Below are 26,918 nucleotides of genomic sequence, written 5' to 3' on the forward strand. Positions count from 1 at the left end.
AGGAGGACTGCATTCAACTGCTGATTAAACCAACATCTATGCATAGGGAAGAACCCAGGAATCAGAAAGAGTGGAGCGAGGGAATCAGTGCGTGGTCTAAGTGACAAATAACTAATCATAGATTTGAATGGACAGAACTGTGAGTCTGTGCGAGCAACCACAATAGAACAGGCCGCCTCCTTTTAGAATGCTTAAGTTTCAAGCAATAATGACTAGCATGAAATACCAGATCAGAGAATGTAATATCTCTACTGGAGTTGAATGATTTTGACTGGCGTAGTGAATTCCCCGCACCTAAGGAAAGCATAGAAAGCAACCATAAACACAGCCTCAAGTAACATGTCAGTATACGGAAAATACCCCCTGCCTAAGAACACCCACCAATTTATGCAATATACCCAAAGTAATAGGTTGCCTATGGTCGGGGAAGAAGGGTGAGCTTTATTGATACCCTTCAAAATTAGTTTAACAGCCGGGCAGAAAATAAGCTAGGAAACGATGGATCATAACACCTGATATTAAATTGGATGCCGGCCAGTAACCCCCTGTATATTGGGGTTTAAAGTGACGCAGTATCAGTACAATAACAAATAAAAGCACAAACACTAGTAAGGAGAACAGGTTTAAGGGGACACCAATAGACACACAGAATAAAGCAAAAGTACACCACGCAAAATCATATGTTTTCAGAGTAGACACAGCTAAGCCTTTCCTCATATACTGCCCTGCCGGCTACTAAATAAGCATCAACGGGATTAGGAATCAATACACTGCTAGCTGGCGGAGAGACGGTAGCACTACTGGTACAGGCCAGGCTGCCGGGCAGAGGCTCCAAAAGGTCTGAAAATGAAAGCGAGACAAAGCATCAGCCACAGAGTTATGATGTCCCGGGTCGGCGAGCAGTAATAATAAAATTGTGCGTGACAGACGACCAGGTGATGCTCCTCATCAGAGGCATTATCTGACAACATGTTGAGCGCCCCTCTATTAATAATGTCAACCACACTCTGATTATCACACAGGACTGAAATCCGCTTCGTGTCCACAGACCGCTTCCCAGACGCGCAAGCTATAGCAATCGGGTAAATCTCATATAGAGCAATGGAATCCGCCGGGGAAAAGTGGGAGGCCAGTGGCCAGCAAACCACTGCCCTTGAAAATACCCCCAAACCCCGCGGAAGGTGCAGCATCCGTGTAAAACCTCACGAATCAGAAGAATATACTACGTCGTCGTAGAAAAGCCGAAATGCCGTTCCAGTCATCCAGAAGTCGGGACCAGAAACGCAAATCAGACCGGCACCCGTCATCCAGGGACAACACATCATGCAACCCAGGCAACCGAAGATGCCAAATCCAGCAACCGGGATATAAAAAGAGCTCTGCGGAATAACGCCGCGCATAGCGAAATTCAAATGCCCCAGCAATGAGAGCAACCGCCGCTTAGTAACAAGACACTCAGGCACAAAGGACGCAGCAATGGCACGAATGCGTTCCAACTTCTCACCCGGAAGGGACGCTTCCATGCGCACCGAGTCGAGGGTGATGCCCAGAAACTCCAACCGCGTAACCGGACCAACAGTCTTAGCCTCAGACAGAGGGACACCGAGGGAAAGAAAACACCGTCTCAATTTGCCCAACGACCCAACACTATCCCCAGGGGGGTCAACGAGAAGAAAATCATCCAGCAAATGAATCACCGCTGGAACCCCAACCCTGTTAAGCAGGATCCAGCAAAGTGCCTCGGAAACATGATTAAAAATACACGGGCTGCTCCGGCACCCGAACGTCAGACGCACACCAAAATAGTATTTGGAATCCCACCTGACGCCAAAAAGAGGCCACTGCGAAGGATGTATAGGGACTATCTTAAAGGCATCAGTAATGTCAGCCTTGGAGAGCCAGGCCCCCCTCCCCGCCAACTTAATAAGTTTAACCGCATCATCAACAGTGGCATAATGAAGGGAGAAAGGGACCGGTGGAATGAGACTATTGATACTTAACACGGGCCCGCAGCGCGGCGCGGACAGATCAAATATAAGGCGCTTCTTCCCAGAATATTTCCCAGTCGCAACACCCAAAGGACTAGTGCGAAACACCGAAAACGGAGAGGAATCAAACGGCCCCACTATATACCCTTTGCTAACCTCAGACGCAACCAACCTAGCCACCGTATCAGGGTCAGAAACAGCCGAAAGAAGATTCTTCGCCACATATGTAACCTCCGGATCGGCGAGAACGCCCACCCGAAACCCTTGGGAAAGCCCAGACAGCAGATGATCGACAAACACAGAATTAGGATGACTAGACAGTTCAGATGCCAACACACGTAAATTTAATGGGGTAGAGGGATGGAGCTTCAATATGTCTTGGAACCAGTTTGAGGTTGACCCCGAGGCTTCCGGCGAGGGGCGGGGCGCCGTGGGCAGACCGACCTGGGATGAGCATCCCGACAATCGCTGCAGATGTGAAGAAAACAGCAATTCCCATAAGTACACACACCTTCATTAAAATTATTACAAATCGGATTATTGTTGGACGTATGAACCTGGCGCCCCCGAGCATCCACTCCAGACACGGGAAACCGCAGACCGCCACGGTGCGACTGGGCCGGGCCGGTTGGCTGCCCCACACCCCCAGGGCAGAGCGAAGCAACATGTCCCGCAGCCCCGCAGTGAGAACACAAAATAGCTTGAGCACCCCCCACGACCATAACCAGGATCTCAGTGTCCAGAATTGACCAGTCCAGGCGAACGTTGGCACGGGCAATATGAGCGGCAGCTTTCCCGGAAAAAGCTCTATGGTACTGCCAAAAATAGTTCCGCCCGTACCTCAGGAACAAATCGCCCACCAACGCCAGGTACGAATCCAACTCCACCCTCCGGTCGGGGTACACGGAACAAATAACGTCCCGAAATATACCAAACGCCACCACGAACTGCCCAAAGGAAAGATCCTTGTTCAGCCGAGGGTCAGCGGACTTAACCACCGCCGAAAACCCATCCCCCGCCACCAGAGACTTATCACACTCCGGGGACGGCAAAATAAGACTCACCAGATTAACATCACGGCCCTGCAGAATTTTAGAGCGCAGCCTACTGGAAATATTAGCAGACACAGGGATGTAAGGCCTACCTAGGGAAAGAGAAGGCACAGCAGTGGCCAAGGAATGACAATGTTCCACGGAAGGAGAAGGCACCGGCTGAACACCGACCACCGCTGGCACAGACAGGGAAGCCAGAGCGGTAGTAATAGTACCAGACACGCCGCCACCCGCCATGCTCTCCACAGCCCGCATCCTAGCCTCCATGGCCTGCATCGAGCCGGCGAGGGACTGCAGTGACGCGAGGATGAGGCCGGAATCCGAGGAGCCCCCCGGAACAGCCGTATCAGCCGGCTGGCTGAGTGCCGCCGCAGCTCTCCTCTTCGCCGGGCCCTGGCAGGCGGATCCGCCTTCTTGGTCCGTTTCGACCACGACCAACTGGCAGCGGGCGCGGCCACAGACGGGGCTGGCGACAGGCGCCGCGCGAAGCAGCCAGCTCCGGAAGCTCCGGTGAAATGGAGCCCGAGCCACGCCGCGATCCGGCTCGAAGACAATCGCTTCTTCCCGAAAGTGAACCACAGACGGCGGCGTAATTCTAGAGTTCACGCCGACCGGGGACCCGTGCGAAGCCTCCACGTTCAAACAAACACCACCAGGAAACCGACTCCGACCCCATCCCAACCCAACCACAAAAAGCAGACACAAGGCGCCAAACAGGAATGCCATGCAACCGCGGGGCAGGACGCGCCCTCTATTTCCTGAACGACAACTACCAACCGTGGAAGAGAGAGCAGATTTAAAGCAGGGTATCAAGCTGTGATAGGCTCGTCGACAAATGGTCGACCCTGATTGGTTTAACAACAACAACACAGCTGTTCTGATTACTACTGACCAGTGACGTACCGTGAAACAGCTTATCATTATGAGTGATGGAAAAGTGAATGAAGTCTTCCTTTAAGAATTTACGCTGAGCTTCATTTCTTGCACTGTAACTATTATTATTGTATTTTTTACCTTATTCTATTTTAGGTCGTTTGTGAACTGGACTTATTAAAAGGCTGTTGAAAAGCCTGCCATCGCAGCCTCCTCCTGTATCACACTGCCTCCCTGATCTCTCACCAAGAACTCTATACCCTTTGCCTGTCTTTGTAGCATTGACGGAATGAATTCTACAAATGGTCATAAATGGCAGACTTGGTAGTGACCTTAAAGTAAAACGGTAGCAACGCGGTAAAGAGTTGCAGATCCTGTGTTTTTAGCTGAGCTAGACAGAGTAACAGGTGAAATATAGCTGTAAAAGTGAGTTTTCTTTAAATGCTGTGTAGTTGATAGAGACTTTATTAAAGTAGCCTAGTAGTAGTAGCCTATAGTTCAACTTTGAGAATGGAATTTTGGTGTGGTGTTATCACCATAGATGGATCTTAGGGTTCCTTCCCCTGCTAGATCCCACTTTAACCCCTGATCATCATGACCAAATAACTTCACGATTGCTTGCTGTTGGATCCTTTGCAATAATAACCTAAAAACAGTGACTCATTCATAAGGGAAATGTGAGTGCACTGCAGCCTGCCAAGGACAGATTGTGGCATAAACACAAATGTAGTTAATGACAGTAATAGGAGTCTTAAGTGCTGTGCTTTGCTCTGACACCATGATTGTGCTGACCATTTGCACTGGCGTGTCAGCAGAGATAAGTCATTATTTGTTCTACATAACAAATCATCTGCCCTTAGTAATTAGGGCTGAACGATTTTTGAAAATAATCTAATTGCAATTTATTTCAAAAATATTGCGATTGCGATTCGATATGCGATTATTTTTTAAGCTCTTTGTCTTCTGTATTAGTCAACAAAAACTAGCAATAAATCATTGTATAGTATGAACTTCACAAGATTAGATAGATTAAACAAGCTGTTCTTTCCTGGAGGCCAGGCCTGTATGTGATGGTGAAATTAGGTGATGCGTGAATTTATATGAATGACCTCTTTTATTTAACTACTTCAATCCCAGTAGTATATTGAGCACTGACCAAGCCTGGTGGAAACATTCATATGAAAGTCAGAAATAAATCACACTAAAGTGCAGATTGCAGAAATATAAAAACAAATGTGGCTTTACAACACTTAGTAGTATTTAGATTATTTAATTATTATTTACATAGACATATGTAAACATGTGGATTGCATTTTTTAAACACTGTCTTTGAACTTTACTAGACAGTTAAATAAGTAAAATATATACATCGGTGTATTTTCTTTAACAGCGCACAGAGAGGAGCTGCCTCCAGCCCCTCCCTCCCTCATGAAGTTGCGTGCCGTGTGCATGACAGCGTCAACGACGCTGCACTAGCTCAGAGAGGCTATCATTACGTTAGTAGTAGCATGCAGGTGTTGCCGTGGGATTAGCTAACTGTACTAATAAAACCGTTGAAACACCGTGGCCACGCTGCTGTGACAGCTCCCCGAACGTCATTTATCAGAGTCTGGTTGTTACCCCTCTCCGCGGCAGTCTCCTCCGCTCCATATCTTTATAATGGAGCTAACCGCTAATCAGAGCTAATCGTTGCTAACCGAGCCTTCAGTTCTGCGTGCCTGTATTCATTAACTGCATGTGTGGACTGGAGCCCGAATAAAACCCTTACAAGTTTTAAACTACAACTCAGAGTTGTTTGAATGACAGAAATCTGCTCAAGGTACGGCGTACCGTTAGCGTGCTAAGTTGATGCTTTCTCTGCGGACTACGGAGTGCGGACTGATTTGCTCTCGTGAGTCACGTGACCAAATCGCAGCCTTTGCGATTAGGAAATCGCGTTTTAACATATCGCGATATTATCGCAAATGCAATTACTCGTTCAGCCCTATTAGTAATCAGTAATCACTAATTTTAGTAACGCTTGAATGGGCTTTTATGATTTAAACCTGTACAACCTGCTGTACTGTCACCAGTAATAGCTATTGATGTCACGTAAGTCCCTAAATGAGGCCAAATTAAAGGCAACATACTGCTGAAACTCTGTCTTCGCACATCATTGCCTCAGTGTCTTTATTCCACTCTATGGAACCTTAGTTTGTATTATAGTTTGTTTGGATAAATCAAGGGTTAATCACAAATAGCTTTGTTGGAAAGATAGAAAACACACCACAGCACTCCTGCTGGTTCCTTCTCTTCCCCTGAGTTTAAAGCCTGAAAGATGGTTGCTGCTGCTATGAAGATGTGAAGTTGGATGACAGAATTTTAACACCCTTTTTATCCTTGTATCCTCCGACCATAGGTTACACTACATACAAGAAATTGCTGCAGCAATAATTTTCTTCATCATGAGGTAAGCAGCAAATAAGCAGACACACTATTAGGTAATCACTTGTTTGTGTTTAATTAGGCAGTTTATTGCAGCTTGTTGCTGCATTGACCATTTATTTATATTTAGTCTCACATTGGAAGTAGAACCAAAACCATCTGTTTTTTTCCCCCTCCAGATCTGTAAAGCCCGGTGCTCTAACTGACATGAGTGCCTGTATTATTGCTGCAGGCTATTGTTGGTGTGAACAGGCCCTTAGAAGTTGGCATGTTGTTTTGGATTTACCAAAAGTAATGGCTGAAGATGAAATTGTGTTATATTTCGGAAATGTCTGCGATATTAACTGTACCATTGCATTGCTTTTTGCCCCCAGCGAAAATGTATGGCTTCAGCATCTGATACATTAAAGCGAAATCAGAATTGTTTTGTTTCTTTTTCAGTCTGGGCTCTTAGGAGGGATACGTATGTCCATGGGTCTATTGTTTCATAAGCTGTCCATGGGTGTAGGCTGTTTGGAGTTTAGAGTTTACTTCACATTGGAATATTTAAATTAGTTTTTTTTGGCATTAACGTATTTCAGTGAATAATGTACCTATTAGCAATGTACAGTGTGAAAAGTCTGCCTTGCTCTCTTTTTACTAGGCCCTGTTCCCCAGTGTTTTTGTGTCCGTGTAATCATTGATTTGAGTCCATTATTTTAGTTTATTTGATACATTATCAGTCAATGTGTAAATGACACAAGCCTGTTTAGTTTGTTTGTTTGTTTGTTTGTTTTATGGGTTTATTGGATTCTTGTTGTTGTTCTGCCTGGGATGTGGGGTTATATCAGCTAGTCAGCAGCTTAATCAAGGAAAGTGCAAACAGGTTGTCCTTATGGCCTCTCAGCAGGTAGGGGCTTGGCATTTCTAAGGAAGATAGGTAAGATAGTTCTGCAGTGAATGACATTCTATAATATGTGGGGTGCTCATTGGTATGGATGGGTGCCCTTAGATTGGGAAGTCAGCAGTAAGTCTTGTAATCTTGTATTAATGGTATGTTCACGACCTCCCCTCGACCTTGTGCTGGCATATGGTATTGAAATTGAGGATTTAATAATATTTTCGCAGAATTCGGTATTATCAGATCATTCTTTAATCACTTTCGAATTCTTACTACCTGATTATATTAAATTAGATAAAAGCTCCTACACCAGATGCCTATCTGACAGTGCTATAGCTAAATTTAAAGAAGATATTCCAACAGCATTCGACTCTATGTCATGCCTTAACATAACAGAGGACCTGTATGTTAACCTCAGTCCCTCTCAAATTGATGCATTTGTAGACGGTGTGTTACGACATGCCTACGGACCCTTAGACTCCGTTGCTCCCCGAAAAAGAAGATGATGAAGCAAAGGAAACTAGCACCTTGGTATAACTCCCAAACTCGCAAATTAAAACAAATCTCTCGAAAACCTCGAATGTAAGTGGCGTTCCACCAAAGTGGAAGAATCTCGTTTGGATTGGCAAGAAAGTCTCAAAACCTATAGGAAGGCCCTAAGAAAGGCCAGATCAGACTATTACTCATCACTAATAGAAGAAAACAAGAACAACCCAAGGTTTCTTTTCAGCACTGTCGCCAGGCTGACAGATAGCCACAGCTCTACTGAGCCATCTATTCCTCGAGTAGTGATGACTTCATGAGCTTCTTTAATGATAAAATTACAACAATTAGAGATAAAATTCATCACCTTTTACACTCAACTTCTAACGGTTCACCTTTAAACGCAGAGTCGCTAGAAATAAAGACTAGTCTCGACATATACTTAGACTGCTTTTATCCTATAGACCTTCAACAATTAATGTTAAAGATATCCTCAGCTAAGCCATCTACCTGTCTCTTAGACCCCATCCCAACGAACACTCAAAGAAGCATTACCTGTGGTTAACACCTCATTACTAGATATGATCAATATGTCTCTATTAACAGGTTATGTACCACAGTCATTTAAAGTAGCTGTGATAAAACCTCTTCTGAAAAAAACCACCCTGGATCCTGAGGTCTTAGCAAACTATAGACCTATATCTAACCTTCCCTTTCTATCCAAGATCCTTGAGAAGGTGGTTGCTAATCAGTTATGTGATTTTCTACATAGCAATAGTTTATTTGATGACTTTCAATCAGGATTTAGAAAGAATCATAGCACAGAGACGGCACTGGTGAAAATTACTAACGACCTTTTAACTGCTGCAGACAAAGGTCTTGTCTCCATTCTTGTTTTACTAGATCTTAGTGCTGCATTTGACACTATTGACCATGCAATCCTGTTACAGAGATTGGAACACTTGGTTGGCATTAAAGGAATTGCTCTGAGTTGGTTTAGGTCCTATTTCTCTGATCGATCTCAATTTGTGAATGTTAATGATAAATCCTCCAAGTACGCTAAAGTTAGCCATGGGGTTCCTCGCGGCTCAGTGCTTGGACCAATTCTATTCTCCTTATATATGCTTCCTCTAGGCAATATTATTAGAAAACACTCAATTAACTTTCACTGTTATGCGGATGACACCCAATTATACTTGTCAATCAAACCAGACGAAACCAGTCAGCTAGCTAAATTTCAAGCGTGCATTAAGGATATAAAATCCTGGATGACCTATAATTTTCTGATGTTAAACCCTAACAAAACTGAAGTTATTGTGCTGGGCCCTAAACACCTCCGAACTTCATTATCTAAAGATATAGCTACTCTGGATGGTATTGCCCTGGCCTCCAGCACCACTGTTAGAAATTTAGGAGTTATCTTTGATCAGGATATATCCTTTAATGCCAATCTAAAACAAACCTCAAGAACAGCCTTTTTTCATCTTCGTAACATTGCCAAAATTAGGAATATCCTGTCTCAAAACGACGCTGAAAAACTAGTCCATGCATTTGTTACTTCCAGGCTGGACTATTGTAATTCCCTACTGTTAGGTTGCTCAAATAAGTCTCTTATGACTCTCCAGCTGATCCAGAATGCTGCAGCGCGTGTTCTCACAAGAACTAAGAAAAGAGATCATATTTCTCCTGTATTAGCTTCTCTGCATTGGCTTCCTGTTGAATCCAGGATTGAGTTTAAAGTCCTTCTCTTGACCTACAAAGCTCTAAATGGTCTAGCACCATCATATCTAGAAGAGCTCCTAATACCCTATTGTCCCACTAGAGCACTGCGCTCCCAGAATGCAGAGTTACTGGTGGTACCTAGAGTCTCTAAAAGTAGAATGGGAGCTAGAGCCTTCAGTTATCAGGCTCCTCTCCTATGGAACCAGCTCCCGATCTGGGTTCGGGGGGCAGAAACTGTCACCTCATTCAAGAATGAACTTAAAACTCTCCTATTTGATAAAGCTTATAGTTAGGGAGTGAGGAGTTGCAGTGTTCACCTAACTGGCCCAACTGCTTCTCTTCATAATTGTTAGATTAATAATACATAACAAAGTAGAGGGAGGCAGGCCAGCCAAGCCAGATCCGGCAGGGGGAGAGTTCTAAGCCCGAAAAAGCTACCTCTCCTTATGACCTGTCTCTCTTAGTTACCTGTTATAGTTACGCTGTTATAGTTCTAGACTGCCGGGGGACTTCCTTCCTTTGACACACTGAGCTGCTCTCTCCTCTCCCTTTCTATTACTGTTACTATTACTATTACTATTTGTATGCAGCCCGTCCCAGAAATGCTTGTTACTAATCCTAGCTTCTGGGGAGTTTACTCCCCGGAGTCCTTATGCTTTTTTCCCCCAGCGTATTTCCTTGGAGAACGTTGGCACCAAGATCCTGGTTGCAGCTGTCGCTGTGGTCCTGCTGCACTCCCTGCTGAGCTCAGCGATGCCCTGCAATGTCATGCTGCGTCCTGCTGAACCCTGCAGCTTCCCGCTACATCCAGTCACTGTTCCATTATTAATGTGACTACTATCGCCACTGTTCATCACACCCCCAACCGCTCGTCAGACACCGCCTACCAAGAGCCTGGGTCTGTCCGAGGTTTCTTCCCAAGAGGGAGTTTTTCCTCGCCACTGTCGCACTGCTTGCTCTTGAGGGAATTACTGGAATTGTTGGAATTGTTGGGGCTTTGTAAATTATAGAGTGTGGTCTAGACCTACTCTATCTGTAAAGTGTCTCGAGATAACTTATGTTATGATTTGATACTATAAATAAAATTGAATTGAATTGAATTGAATTCACTATTCTGTGTGATTTGGATGCTTGCTCAGTTTAGGTCCCCCCTATATTATCTTGTCAAGTGGTATGTTCCAGTTAGGTGAGGCTGAGAAGGTAAAATGCCATTTACTGGATTAAAAGGGGGGAAAAGAGTGGGCAGCTTGCTGTGAGGCTGCAGTTTTCATTTGTCTTGTGTTCTTTTGCCTTAGTTTAACATCCCTTTTTAAAGTTTTCCACTGCCGAATCACCTCACCAAGAACCCAAGCTTCAAATATCTTAACACATTTTTGGCCAAGTGCCAGGGAAAGCACCAAGAACAATTAACCTTACAACAACAGCACCATACGAGTTAAAAAGGGAAAGAAAATTTGTGAACAGCAGGAGAGATGAATTCGACTGGGTGCGTTATGGAGAAGGAGTAACGTTCTGCGGCGTCTGCCTCGGGCAACCCAACTTGGCTTACAAGTAAGTGACGTTAGCTAGTTACCGTCGGCAGCTGTGTACCTAGCAAGCATTAGCAGCATTTGTATCAGTTAAATGCACCAGGATTTAACCCCTGGGAATCAAGGCGTCGGCCCGAAGATACAGAAGATGAATAGTGTACTAGTTCTGTTGCCGATGTGATTTACCCACCTGGACAGACACAAAGTCCATACTGAAGCCTGCATCAAGGTCAGACCGTTTTATTTTTTAGACCAAGTCAACACTAACTCTAGTGGTACATTGCACACCGGCGTGCAAAGTATTACTTTGTATTATGGAGTCTGGAGATCCTTTTTTCTTGTTGAAGGGGAAATCTATTCTTGGGACACATTTGTTTCTACTGTTTCAACTGAATTTTATTAATGTTGATAGTGTTTGGATGCTTTCAATTCTGCATTAGCAAAACACAAAAAAAAAATAATAAATAAATTATAAAATGATAAATTTTTACCCGTACAAGTGATTTTGTGCATGCACAAGTGAAACGTAAATGTACATGTCCAAAGTATAAGTGCCTCAAAAAGTTAATGTCAAGCCCTGCCTATGTGGCACTTTAGTCATTAGGATTTTTCTCTCAGCCGCACCAAAGCTCCTGTCAAGATGATGATATTGTGCACACATTAACTACGTTAGTGTTTGTGGCTCTGTAATGGTTCTGCGAGAGAGGAATGGAGGGCCCAAATGAGAGGAGTGGAACGGCAAAATCAAGGATGTTAGATGACTGTTTGGCAGTAGAGGTTGTAAATAAGAAAGCTGAAGTGGGCGGGGGGTAGTAATGGTCAAATGAAGCTTTGTGAACAATTTTCTTTATTTCCTGAGCTCACTAGATGGCGCTCTCTGTTCAAAGAAAAGGGTTAAAGGAATGGCAATTCAGTGTGTTTTCAACCTTTTGTTGAAGAGAGAGTCCCATCTAGTGTGCTCAGAAGAAAGAGAACATGGTTCACGAAGCTTCATTTGGCCATCACTGGGGGGGGGGGGGTCTGCTGGGTCCGCTGGGTCCACAGTCACCACTGCTTTGACAAAACTGAGCCCTACATCCTGCAGCCTTTTCCTATTTCCTTTTCCTTTAGTGTTACTTTGGAAGCTAGAGACGCTGCCATATCTGCCATAAGCCTTCCCACAAAATTGAAACACCCTGCTGTGCACTCCCAAAGTAAAGAATCACAAAGCCGATGCTTCGTGAATTCTAAAACTAAAAAACGCATAATTAAGAGCTGGTGGTGCAAGGCAAACCTGAACCAGTTATATAAGGGTTGGTAGATTAATCTGACGTCTATGAAGAGAAGGGGTGCAATACATTCCAGAGTTTTCATTCATTCATTCATTCAATATCCAGAGTAGCTATATCTTTAGGTAATGAGGTTTGGAGGTGTTTAGGGCCCAGCACAATAACCTTGGTTTTGTCTGAGTTTAACATCAGAAAATTTTTGTTCATCCATGATTTTATATCTTTAATGCATGCTTGAAGTTTAGCTAACTGACTGGTTTCGTCTGGCTTGATTGATAGGTATATCACACTTAACGGTGAAAAGTTAATTGAGTGTTTCCCTAATAATAGTGCCTAGAGGAAGCATATATAAGGTGAATAGAAAAGGGTCCAAGCACTGAGCCTTGTGGAACGCCATGGCTAACTTTAGCGTACTTGGAGGATTTATCGTTAACATTAAAAAATTGAGATTGATCAGATAAATAGGACTTAAACCAGCTTAGTGTGATTCCTTTAATGGCAAATAAATGTTCCAGTCTCTGTAACAGGATGGTATGGTCAATAGTGTTGAATGCAGCACTAAGATCTAGTAAGACAAGTACGGAGACAAGTCCTTTGTCTGAAGCAGTTAGAAGGGCGTTAGTAATTTTCACCAGTACCGTCTCTGTGCTATGATGCATTCTAAATCCTGACTGAAAGTCCTCAAATAAACTATTGCTGTGTAGAAAGTCACATAACTGATTAGTGACTACCTAAGGGGAGAGAAAGGGGAGATTACATATAGGTCTATAGTTGGCTAAGACCTCAGGATCGAGGGTGGATTTTTTCAGAAGAGGTTTCATCACAGCTACTTTAAATGACTGTGGTACATAACCTGTTAATAAAAAACATACAGTATTGATCATATCTAGTAATGAAGTGTTAACCACACGTAATGCTTCTTTAAGTAGCCTCGTTGGGATGGGGTCTAAGAGACAGGTAGATGGCTTGGATGAAGAGACCTTTAACATTAATTGTTGAAGGTCTATAGGATAAAAGCAGTCTAAGTATATGTCAGGTCTTGTTGTTCTTTCTACTGGTCCTGCGTTTAAAGAGGAAACCGTTAGAAGTTGAGTGCAAGACGTGATGAAGTTGTCACTACTCAGAGCTATAGGAATAGATGGTGAATGATAATTTTAAGTTTGCGCAAGGTTTGTTTTAATTTGCAAGTTTGGGAGTTATACCAAGGTGCTGGTTTCCTTTGCTTCATCATCTTCTTTTTGAGAGGAGCAACAGAGTCTAAAGTTGTCCGTAGCGAGGCCGTAGCACAGTCAACAAAATTATCAATTTGGGAGGGACTAAAGTTAACATAAGAGTCCTATATTATATTAAGGCACGGCATTGAATAAATTAATGCGAAATATATAAATTATAAAAGAATTTTTAAATAAAAGATGATAATATCTAAGCTAAATTTTATCTAGAAACCAATTTTATGAATTTAGTAGTGAGTTGAAAGCAATACTAAGGCTATCGTCAACATCCACATAAATATTAAAATCACCTACAATAAGTACTTTATCTGATTTAAAGACTACATATGATTAAAAACTCAGAATTCAAATAAAATAAGGACCTGGAGCTCGGTAAACAACGACAAATATAATTGGCTGTAATGTTTTCCATGTTGTATGTAGAAAATTAAGAACAAGGATTTCAAATGAGTTATAATTAAGTTTAGGATTAATTAACAGGCTTTAATCAAAGATGGCTGCAACTCCCCCTCCTCGGCCAGAGCCTCGAGGAATTTGAGTATTAATGTGACTGGGAGGAGTGGATTCATTTAGAACATATTCTGTGTGCGGCTCTGTGATTGACGTCTGAGTCATTCATCCATTGGACAAAGATAAACCAAAGGAAAACTAACAGATTTATTTATGAGCTGCCAGTTTTAATGAATACTGCACTGCTGCCACCCAGTGGATCCTAAACATATCTTTCATCCATTTAATCTTTTAACATTTTGCAAGGCTGCTTGGATGGGGAAAAAATAAACTCTTGATGATCCATCCATCATCCCTGCTTTGCAGACTTAAGATCCTACATTACATGAAGTGTATTTGGATATCATGAAGGACCATATATTATACAAAAGTAATGTGCACATCTGGAGTACATGCTGACAGTGAGATTCTAAAATGTCTTTCACTCTTTGAATAATTTGCAAGCCACACAATAAAACAATGACTGGAAGAAATGAAGGAAGGAAATGATACAATAAAAGGCAGATGGAAAATAAAAACAAACCTTTCTTGGCAGCACCAGCAGGGGTCAGTGATGTCACATCATAGAATATACAGTATGGCTGGATCAGCCACCAGGATGATGAGGGGGGATGGAAAACTCATACATAGAAAGAAGTCACATGTCTTCTCTGCATTTTTCAGTTCTCAGGTAGAGCTTGTTTCTTTTACTGTTCTTCAGAAAGAAAGATCCTGTGGAATGTAAAAATAAAGACTGGATAACACTTTTTATGCCTTGGACGTAAATCCAGGACAGAAAAGGTTCCATCCCCTCCTGGACTTTTTTCTTTTTTAACAAGCCTCAGTGACAGATGGTTTCTATAACCTGCAGCTACAAGAGAACAATAATTTCTACTTCTGTCTTTCAAGAACGTATTCATTCAATGTAGTCATCTCATGCCCTGCACCACCATTGTCTGTCTGTGCATTGCACTCTGCCACCTTTTTAAGTAAATTTAACAGATTTGAAGTAGAATATGCAGCATGGGAGCATAGTATACATTGAAATGACGTTTGAAAACTAGTTTTTCGGAGTCTAATTTAATTTTCAGTTTGATATAGTTAATTAATCAAATAACAACACAGACATCGAACCTGGTACTTCTGGTTGCCCTGAGGGGCTTAGGGTACCTGGCAGTTGCCCACTCTACCTGATTGGTAATCTAGTCTGGTCCTGAGTTATTAAGATAATAAAATATCAACAATCATCATTTTCATTCAGTGCTTCAAGTCGGTGTCATTTGGGGCTGAAGACAAGTTTTAAAATGATAAAAATGAATCACAATTTAAGCGAAATCGCAATATGGACTACTGCAATATCCAAATTGCAGGGGCGCGAAATATTTGTTGAGGCAAAATGTGTGTTAAACCATTCTGAACTATGTATCGTGGTACAGATCCTCGCAAAAATCACACTATAATCATTTAATTTTTTAATTTTTATATTTTTCATTGAAAATAAGAATAATGATACAAAAAGGATCATTCCCTCTAATATCGTGAATCATCGCGATCGCAATATCATTCAAAATCATCGCAATTAGATATTTTACTTATATCATGCAGCCCTAGTTTGGAGTTAGAAAGAAGTGAGTTTACCAGACCTATGTTGCCCGCTACTCATCTCTGCTTGAGGCTACTTGCTGCTACTAGCATAACATGCCTGAATCTCCAACAACACTGTTTGCAGTCGAGTTGCATTGTGGGTAATGTAGGCACCAGATTTTTAAGAAAGAAGAATAATGTGTGGAATAAAAACATCATCTCTGGTTCAGAGGCCCATTTCAGAAAACAGGTTTAGTGAAAACTCTGAGATTGTTAACAATGAGATGAGGGAAACTCTGGGTTTTCCGTTTCAGAAAGGACAGTAAATCATACCTGAGAAAAAGGGATAACTCCAGCCCGTTTCAGAAAGACAGGTAACATAGGGCGTTTTCATACCTGTAGTTTGTTTGCTTTGGTACGAATCAGTTGGTGAGTTTGTAAACTTGGAGCGATTTGCCTTTGGTTTGGTTTCATACCTGGAAAAATCCAAGTGTACCAAAATGCGCCATTACAAATCACGCAAGAACTGGCCTTATCTGAGAGAGATGTTTGAGATAGGCTAGGAGGCATCAAGTATGGATCTGTGAATTCTCACAGAATCACAATTGAATTCATATCTTGCTACTCAGTCAGAATCTTACTAAGCTGGAGTCCCAGTCTCTGTCACAATAATCATATATGTGATGTTTGGCAGACATCCATTTAAAATGTAGACAATGGCATATAAAGAGCCTGGTTTTTATGTCCACTGAAGTTTCTCATCTTGCACTCTAGTAACGTGTGTGATCCAGGTAGCTTTGCATAAAAAATTTGCAAGGCTACTTTTACTTTTATACTTTAAGTACATTTCAAAGCCTGTACTTTGTTACTTTTACTTAAGTAAAGAAGTTAAATCAGTACTTCTACTTTTACCAGAGTATTTTTTAACACAAGTATCTGTACTTCTACTTAAGTACGGGAAGTGAGTACTTTTGCCATCTCTGGTCAGTTGCCATGGTAACGTAGTCTGTGAACCTAACCTGGTCGGGAGCAGGTTTTCTTCAATAAACCTTGAGTTTGTCTCAGTCTCCTCCCTCTGACACAGCGCTCTTTCATTTCCTCATTCATTTAGTCTGTATCAGGTGCATTTTAGCGCAGTTTATCTGCATTCAACAGGGTTTATTAACTCTGTTAGGCAGACTATAGAACTTTTTTTTTTGTCAAACATGGCATGCCCATTTGTCGACGATCCCGTTGATGAAGAAGCTGTAATGTTATTACTTTGCAGGGAGGTAAACATACGTCGGGAGATGATATTGAGGCCCCGGCTGGATACATTTTTCATTTTCAGATAATTGTTTTTCTTCAGTCCGTCAGATATGTACATAACCTTATCCGTCCTCATATCACTAACGTCCACCAGTTTTCACCAGTAATATTATACTTGTGATTAAACATGAAATCAATACACTATATCGGAACTTACGCATTGACTTGAGCAGCAATTTTCTCCCATGCCAATTCTCGCTCTTTTGCAGCTGCAGCCATGTTACTTTTTTCTAACAAAATATATGTTCAAACTCGCCTTATGTGTGCATGAGTATTTCTAGTTCCAGAGGGGTACATTTTGTTGTTGTTGCAATGGTGAATCGTAGTATCGTGGCTCCATGCATGTTGCCTTTTTATAGTGGTGGTGCACGCATTTAACTCTGAGTAAACCTACTCTGAGTTGATTGAACCAACTCATATCAGCTGTTCTGGAACCGAAAACTCAGTTTCCCATCTCCGGGTAAATCAACTCAGAGTTTGCTAAACCTCCTTCCTGAAAAGGGCCCCAGTTGCATCGATTTTGATCTGTCTTTGTCCAACAATTTCAGAAGAGCAATGCTAAATGTTTTGTTCAAAGCCGTGTTTCGACCACAGAAACATTCCCCCGGAACTAGGAACCTTCTCAGGAACTTGTTTCGGCTATAGAGACAAGAGTCTAAAGTAAGTTCTTTAGGGCTTGTATCAAAACGTGGCTTAAGCTAATGCCATCAGGAATGTGTTTTAGATGCCCCCACTGTGCCTCACCTGAAACAAAGAGTGCCTCTGCTAAAGTTGGAGGATATTGTTGCATTTTTATTAAATTATAATATTAGGCTTGTTAACTTTTAGAGAAAACAAGCAGTTACGCTACATCACACATAGTTCAAAATGAGCTAGCAGTTCCTTAGAACTTATCAAGTATTTGACAACAAACTAAATTGTGCAGGAAAAAATTTAAAAAGGTTAAAAAATAAATAATTGTATCTATCAATTTTTTTTTCTTCTTTGTTTAATTAGTGACCTCTTATATTTTTCTTGCAACCCCTTTGGGGGTCCAGACCTCCAAGTTAGGAACCACCGGATTAGATAAAAGCAAATATAAAGTGATAAATCAGTTTTTTCAGCAATATTCTTGTCAACTGTATTGTATTTAACCCCAGATTGTTGCTCCTGATGGTGTAGGTTGACCACAGACTAGACTGCTGTTCTCTGTTGTGGCTCTCTGCAGCCTGACAGCTGATGGAGTGACAGGCCTGTTCTGGGGTCAGTAGCAGGCCAGTCATCTGGGTCTGCCAGAGACTCTTGACCTTTTGAATCGCTCTTTGTCAGCGACATACCATGCACTCTGCATTTTATAACCTGAAATCTCCTTAGTTGCTAAGGTCTTCTGGTAGACTCCACATACATTAGGGACCTGTTTTTTATCAGGACAGCTACTGCATGTTAAACACAAGGAGTTGTGGCAGAATATTGTGGCAATCCATATTATTTTTTATTTGTGTATACACCCCCTGTGGATATATTTGAGAGAGTAATTGTAGGTATTCAAAGTAATTCTCTCTGAAGAAGGTCCAATGTCTAAATACAATATCCTATTTAATACTAGCCCCGTCAACATTCAGCCACTTAAGCAGCTCTTAAGCTTTTTCTAGAGTGCTTTAATTGGGTGTCTTCTGATCACATAATTACAACATTGTAACAAGTTGCACTGCTCAACCCATCATCTGAATTGTTTTTCCTCATTACATCCGAAACATTATCGCAATCTCATGGGTCTTTCTGTCTCTTATGATTCATCTATATATCTTCCTGTACGGCAGTACCCATATACAAAGCCAAGCTGCTGGTTTAAATGAACTGTGTTAGCTACAAAATGAGGATATTCATCACACACATTTAAGCTATTAAATTATTAGCTGTTATAGCTATTCTCATTTAATGGTAGCTTAAATTTGATTTCAGAACTGTATTTTGAAAAAAGTCCAAACGATCAGTTAAGACATCGTTTACACCGAATGCAGAGAGAGATTGACTTGAAAGGATGCCATATGTTCCTTCATCTTTTCTGCCATCGGTCCCACAGAAGTCGGTGAGGGCAGATTGGACCGGCTGCTCCAATCACAGAGCAGAACGGGGCTGATTATAGGGCAATCATTTAAATGGTGGAGATGACATCAGCAACCAGAAATTGACTTTATTTGGTCTCGCGGGGATGGCAGTGAGAGAGGCCTGGCCCGAGGCACAATGACAGACTGTGAAATGTCCGTGGTACCACGGTAAACTGGGCTTAGAGAATTTTTTGTGATAGCAAAGTGCATTAAATGAAATGAAAGAATGAAAAATTGAAATTACGCACTGGCCGATTAGCATGTTGAGTCTGTGAATCTCTTTTCATGGACACATGAAACTCCAGTTGTAATATGACAGTAAAAGAGAGTCTTGTTAATCTCACTGTTGTGGCCAGAGCTCTATTGTAGCATATTTCTATACTTTTGAACTAGAAATTATATACATGTCCTTCCCCTGGCATGAACTCTTCACCTCAGCTGTTTATGTCTTGTTTAGGCTGAAATACATCATCCTCTCCTTCTCGTCTTTGTCCTGTCTCTCCTCCACATCCAGCTCCATCCCCCCGCATCGCCACAGCTCTGTCCTCCTCTCTTGTTTCCACGCCAAAACCGCACGCCTGTACTAGAGCGGCAAACAAAGACACAAACACAAATTGGCAACCTCTGGGTCAGGCCTGCATGATAGAGAAAGTTTCAGTGGCTGGAGGCAGGAATTCAAGAGAACGGACAAATACAGTTTTATTGCTACCTACCTAAAACAGTTAATTACATATGGTCGCTGATGTGGAATCTTTTCTGTAGGCTGTCTGTGAGCAAACTCTGTGGTTCTTTGCAAGCTGCCTATTTGACCTTCTCTGTGCATTTCCCTCACACTGGTGGCACCACATTGACACGTGCAGCGAGCTGAGAATATTCACAGGCAAAAGGACAAGGACCTTCCAGTTAAGGGGCAACAAAAGACTCCTTGATCATATTCACAACAGCCCCCTCAAACATTTAAGTGTCAAAGGCTGGTGAAGAGCACCACTCTTCTTGACATCATGCAAGGCCCTCTTATGCTCCTTCCTAACTTCCATTTTGCTCAAACTGCTGCCAAGCTAAAAATACTGTGTGTTTGTCGTTCCACTATACGGGGTGTCAAAGAGAGCTGCACATAGGATCCATGTGTTTGCTGTTAAGGCACAAGACAACTCTGCTGTGTGTCAAAGGAGCAGTGTAGAAATGGGCCATCAACGTAAACACACATACATACACACAAGTAGAAACGACACTGAGCCTGCAGCCATGCTAGCAGCTCTGCTCTGAGGCTGTACTGTACTTACGTAAATTACGTCAACATGATAAGCTCAGAAAGACAATGCTAACATGTTGATCTTTGACAGCTATAACGTATTGACCCGAATATAAGACGACCCTGATATTAGGACCCCCTAAAAAAATATTTTTATTTGATAATAATAATAATAAATTATGACACATTGGAAACACCAAATAAGTCTGTACAACAGTCTGTGGAATATTTAAACTAAACTAGTATTATAAGTTAAGTTCTTTATAACGTCTTCAACACAGTCAATCACATCACATCATTCGTCTGCACCAGCCGAGGCTGGCTTTTAACACTCTGGTGATTTCCAAGGCTTTCACTTGAATGACAGCTCGAGTGATGTGCAGTCCCTCATTTCTTTTTTCAATCACATATTCACACACCCTCCGATCAATATCATGGAAGCGGACGATTTTTGGACCACGGTATGCTTTTCTTTCACTGTTGCCGTTTTTAAGACGGTCTTTTTGGCTTCGCCATCTTCGTACAGTACATTCTGTGACACCATATTTCCTCACTGCTTGGCAGTTGTTTGACGACTCTGCTGTGTTTATCGCCATCATCTTAAAGTTAGCATCAAAACTTCTCATTTGTTTGCTAACTTGCCCTACTTTTGAGCCGCTTTGTTCGGGATGCTCACCGTGTCTCTGCATCTTTCAGGCCCCTGGCACTGTTGGGAGTTTTGATTGACGGCTCCGGTCATGAGGGGCACTTTCAGGTTACTGCTATTTGGTGCCGAAATATTTCACCTAAAACCACACGTGAACATTAAGGTGGCACAAGAGGAAAAGTCTCATCGCTTTAGCGCTGATACACTCAACCTGTGCATTGTGGGACACAGTTGGCGAGTTGGACTGGTCTGATACATACTGGAGATTTTCTCCTAATCAGTATGACATTCGGGTATTTTGGCATACTGCAGATGTACAGTAGCTTTTGTTTGCATACTGCATACTACATGCTGCATTTTGACCAAATCCGTATGCACTGCTAGTATCATAGGTGGATTCAAATACAGCCACTGTCTTGCTCGTGAACAGCATTTGTGTCTCTTTCATGTCAAAGTTGAGTATCTTGGCCAAGTACCCCGAGTCACAAGCGTTCATTTTGGGGGACTTTAATAAATGCAGCCATGGTGTTGTACTGCCATCTTTCCAACAGTACGTGGATGTTCCCACAAGAAAAGGGAACACTCTGGACTTCTGTTATGGTAATATAACCGATGCCTTCAGCGCTCGGGCTCACCCTCCACTCGGCTTCTCTGACCACAATGTTGTGTTCTCCTCCCGCAGTACAAACCAGAACTGGAACGCAACCAAGCCACAAACCCGCAGCATCACCCAGTGGTCGGAGGACGCCAACACACAGCTGCAGGGCTCTTTCGCCTGCACCTACTGCAGCGTTTTTCAGGGAAGTCTGGATGAGTAGATCTCACTGATAACGGACTACATAAAGTTCTGCATCACCACCACTATTCCAACATCAACAGATACCCAAATTCTAAACCCTGGATCACCCCCCATATCAAGCACACTCTCAAAGAAAAACAAAGGACTTGGCCACTCTCAAACTACTCAATAGACAGAAAAAAAAATGACATCATCAAAGCCAAAATGAAATACAAAGAAACTGGAGTGGGAATTTAGTAACATGAACACAAAACAAGCTTTCCAAAGAGTCAAAATATTAACCCGACAGGAAAAAAAACAGAACCACATTTCTGGAAATTGTGGAAATGATTATCCCTATGGGACAATAAAGACTCTATCTATATCTATATTCTACTCTTTCAAAAAGCAGGGAGGCTGTTTACTGGATTAAAAAAAAAAAGCTTCAGGCAGCTGAAGTGCTTTAAGCTCTATTTCAGGCTTCGCTGGGTATCGATTTGCAGTTGTATCTCTTGTTTGGACAAAATTAACCAGAGATGCATAAAACAAACACTCTCTCATGCACACTTCAAAAACAGTAATATGTAAGTGATTTGTTGGTGCTGAAATTATACTATGAAATATTATGAAAATGATACTGACCCTCACAGATAGAGATAGATGGACTCACTCTGTTTCTACTAGGGCTGCAACTAACGATTATTTTCATTGTCGATTAATCTGTTGATTATTTTCTCGATTATTCGATTAGTTGTTTGGTCTATATAATGTCAGAAAATTGTGAAAAATGTGGATCAATGTTTCCCAAAAGCCCAAGATGACGTCCTCCAATGTCTTGTTTTGTCCACAACTCAAAAGATATTCAGTTTACTGTCACAGAGGAGAGAAGAAACTAGAAAATATTCACATTTAACAAGCTGGAATCAAAGAATTTTTACTTTTGTCTTAAAAAAATTACTCAAACCGACTAATCGATTATCAAAATAGTTGGCATTTAATTTAAGAGTTGACAATCGATTAATCTTTGCAGCTCTAGTTTCTACAATTGGAAAGCTGTTAAAAAAATATTTGCAATAATAGAAGCAGATGAAAACCTTAATACATCACAAGAAACAACTCTTTCTTTTGTTTTTGTTTTTTCCGCTCTCTTTAGTTTTTTTTTTTTTTTTTTTTTTTTCTTTTTTTTCTTTTTTTTTTTTTTTTTTTCCCATCATTCATATACAATAAGCGAATATGTTACAAATGCATCGTTGCATTTCAAGTGTTGCATACGGTAACTTAGCCTACTTTGGATGTATCGTGAGCTAAACCAGGTATCACTGTCACCGTGTCACGAGCCAAAGCATTAAGAGATTTTTGTAGCAACCAACGTAATAATAACTTAGATTAATATAGCATATTTCATGAAACCCAAGGATGCTTTACACAAGTACAAGGGGACAAGTGAAAATACAATAGTAAGCCAACACAAACCGAGTAAAAGGAATAAAACGTCTGCGCTAAATGGAAGGGGGACGTAATTTAATGTTGGCTACTGTTGTACAATCACATTGTGCAATCTAAAGTTATTTTATGAATGAAATGGACATATAACATACCTGAGGGCCAATTCTCGGTCAGTTTTGAATCATTTACAATCCCGTAATTATCTCCATCTGTTGAAAGCCCAACAGAGTGTGACTCGGATTTCGCCATTTGTCTTTTACTTTCCCTTTTGAGCTTTTAGTTGTTCTTCCTTTAATTTCCTTCTTTTCTGTTATGGCCCTGCCCCAGTATCAGCCATAACTAAAGCAGATCACTTCCAAAATAAAATTAAAATACAATTAGGCCTACATAAAGCCATCTCCTGCTACCTTTTACGTGCATACTCACTAACACAGGCATTTCCGGTGTTCAGCCGAAGTCTGAGACCCGTCAGAATGTGTGCTCTGTAGTGACGTCTACCTGCCGTAAATCATTTTGCAGTAAAATTCGGATCCGGGCAGAGGCATTAATATGAACTATATAAAAATAGTTAGTCTTGTTTGCTGTTACAGGTAATTTATTATCATCAGATGGAACATTAAACCGTTTCAGAAACCTTTTAAAAGTTACATATAGTCACTTTAAGGGCCAATTCACTGATCGTTAGTTTGATGCAAAACTAACAAAACATAAAATTTTCCTGTGGCATTAAAGTCCCTCGTTTACCACAGTGCATTTACTTAATCCAGGAAGCTCCAGACAGGGTTTTATGTAAGCCAGGGGAGAGGAGATGGAGCTGTGTCACTGGGCTAATACCTACTTGTGCTCATTCCCCAAGATGACTAATCTTTCCCAGGGGTAAATGGACCCTGATCCACATAGCAGGCTGTGGGGAACCTTGTTTTGTCTCATATCTACTTGTCATCACTTGCTCTCGCCAGCTCCAGGACTCTGGAAGTCTTTTTTTTTTTTGTTCTTAATGAATTAGACAGAATGGGATGCCCTTTGGCCCAAAAAGACTTTTCCTCATAGACTTACATGGCGAAGAAGATGTCTGTGAATCATAAATCTGAATAAAAACAATTTTGCGTCACAAACCCTGTCTCACTATCAGAATTTGATCCATGTGGTCTGATAAGATTTGGGAAGTCTAGAAGAGCTGCACGATTAAATGATTTAATTCCTATTTAGGTTAGCGGAGCACTAAACGGAAGTACACGGCTCGGCCGGCGGAGTCCTCTAGTGTGCCTCCACTATGGGCCCCATAACGCGAAAGCAGCGCTGATAATCTGGGTAATTTTATACGCAGCTTTTGAACTTTTTTTGGCTATTGTGAGAGCAACATACGCACCATATATGTTGCACACAGCGGCAGCTGCAGGCCACACGCAAAAGTGTTTTTTTCGGTGAGTATGAAGTTAGCAATAGCGTTATAGCTGTGAACGTAGCAGCTCACTTTATGTACACTTTATCTTTCAGTGAATAAATGCTACTACTCCTCAATACCCAAGTCAAGTTCCTGTGTCTTGCTTGCTACCTGCTGGTAAAAGTGAAGGCGGTTAGCCAAGGAGCTAGCGATAACTTCAGCACAGGTACACTAACCAACCAGAACAACTAAAAACACCAACCAGACACTTAAGGGTTACGACAGCAATCCCATGTTCTAGCTATAGGTTGAATTACGGTTATGTCAATCATATATCTTTTCCTAAATGTTGCTGATTACCACATGAACTAGCTTAATCCCAGCCTTCTGTTGGCAGGCGTGACAGCACTAAATGTCACAACCACTGGAACAGCCAGTGAAAGCAAAACCCCCTTTCATGAGGATATCATGCTGTTTCTGTACTCTGATTCAACACGAGCAACTGAATTCCCCTTTTTATTTTCACGTGAAAACCCAAATCGAAGTTGACACTTTATATTTGGTCCGTATTAATCCAGGAAACCAGGACCAGGAATTTTCCACCATAATATATCCCATGTCCCTGTCGTGTGGTGCCAAAGCAGTAAATAAAAAGTCTGAGACTGCAAGCGTGTTTTTTGTGGGCATTCATGCGCTGGCATATGTGAGCTGTGTGATTTCATGCTTGTGTGTAACATGAAGCTGAAAGTATCGCTGCTCTAAAAATACAGGAGACTATTTGGCACAAGTCAAATTGTTTTATCATCCATGTTTCTGTCAACTCGTATGCTCTGTCCTACTTTGTTTTTTTGGGCCCAATGTTGAGAAACCGATATACCTATCAGAGCACCTTCACAGTCCTCAGCTCAACCATCCTGTTTTGGCTCATTCTCAGCGAGCCGTGCCTAATCAAGGAAAATACAAGAAAAGCCTCCTCAGCTTACCTGCCTCACGAGAAGTGTGAGAAAAACATCCGCCAGGCTTATCCACATGGCACAGTGTAACATGAGTGAAATGGTGATCTGTGAATTTTTTTTTTTTTAAATGCACTGTAGCAGAGAGTGTAAATGTGTTCTCTGGGTCAGAGTCAGGGGAAACAGCCAGATGTATTAAATGAAACCACTTTATTCGTTTCATTCAATGTGGTCACAAACTAAGGACAGTGTTATTAGGTGGTTGTGATGATTTGGCACAACATTCACTAAGTCATTTGGTACCTGAATCATCTCCCTTATCTGCTTTATTTACATATTTATGAAGGGGGTGTGCATATAATTACACCACTTTAATAAAGTGGAAAGAATCTTTTGTTTTAAGTCGTTCTGATTGGCTAGAGATGTGAGATGTAAGTGCTTTAAAGCTGCACTAATCAATATTTTTACAATAACAATGCATCAAATTACTATATTTATTGTAGAACGTTCACTCATAGCAGGCTGTTCTCATTCATTCGTACTTATACCTATGAAAAGTAATGCATTATTTAATTTGGATATAACTCCGGTAATCATGAGCCAAAAAGTAGAGGGCCTCCTCTAAGGATAAGACAGGACTTTTACCGAGGAGACAGTTTTCCGTGTCCTGTGTAAAAACTAAAATCAACATAGACTTTTTTTACTTTTGTCACGTAACTTACAAATGCCACATACAGATGTCACGTAACAATCTTACTTATTTCAACCCCAAAAAAATATTTAGCTAAAACATACCATGAAGTTTTGTTGCCTAACCCTAACCAAGTAGTTCAATCATACTTATATTTACTCAAAGCACAATCTTTTCCAAAATGTAACTAAATATTTCGATTTTTCTTTTCTTTTTTTCTTTTTTTGGGGGGGGGGGGGCATTTTCAGCCTTTATTTTGATAGGACAGTTGAAGACATGAAAAGGAGACAGTTAAAGAGTGTGCTAAGAAATCATTCTGTTTTTGATACTAAACTGGCAATTGACAAACTCCATTTCTCTAGAGACTGAATCTGTAGCTGCAGCATGTTGACTGACATCTTTTAATTATGTAAAGACATGTTCTATCAGGGCCATATTTAGTTCAATGTGTTATATGTCACAATGTTTGGTAGCTTACTGTACTTAAATGGCCATTATGTACTTTATTTTCTTTATTCATTGAAGCCTCTATGTTTACAGGTTTGTGGTGATGCGCAAAGTGCTAGAGGTGCAAAAAAGAAAAATCAGTTTGGTACTGCCAATTTGTTTTTTGTTTTTTCACGGTTCACGTGTCTGATAGACATTACACTTTGTGAGAAAAAAATCGTGGCAGAGAATCGTGATATCAATTCTAAGCAAAAAAATCGTGATTCATATTTTTCCCCGAATCATGCAGGCCTAGACTACAACTAGATTTGTTTTGAAAAATATAACCAAGCTAGCTAGCTACCGCTAGTTTGCCACAGTTCTTTTCTGCCACACATGCAGATGAATGAATGACTTCCTAAG

At 41.4% G+C, this 26,918-nt stretch overlaps 1 protein-coding gene across 1 annotated transcript; it reads left to right on the forward strand.

Annotated features, from left to right (window-relative positions):
- Positions 1–1,400: 1,400 nt before the first annotated feature.
- On the forward strand, positions 1,401–21,635 carry LOC120571777. The gene is made up of 3 exons (XM_039820869.1): positions 1,401–3,063; positions 3,212–3,550; positions 21,500–21,635. The coding sequence occupies exons 1-3, from the start codon at positions 2,768–2,770 to the stop codon at positions 21,633–21,635; spliced, it is 771 nt and encodes a 256-aa protein (XP_039676803.1). The 5' UTR covers positions 1,401–2,767.
- The last annotated feature ends 5,283 nt before the right edge of the window (positions 21,636–26,918 follow it).

This window comes from Perca fluviatilis, chromosome 13 (genome assembly GCF_010015445.1).
Source record: "Perca fluviatilis chromosome 13, GENO_Pfluv_1.0, whole genome shotgun sequence".
Taxonomy (NCBI): domain Eukaryota; kingdom Metazoa; phylum Chordata; class Actinopteri; order Perciformes; family Percidae; genus Perca; species Perca fluviatilis.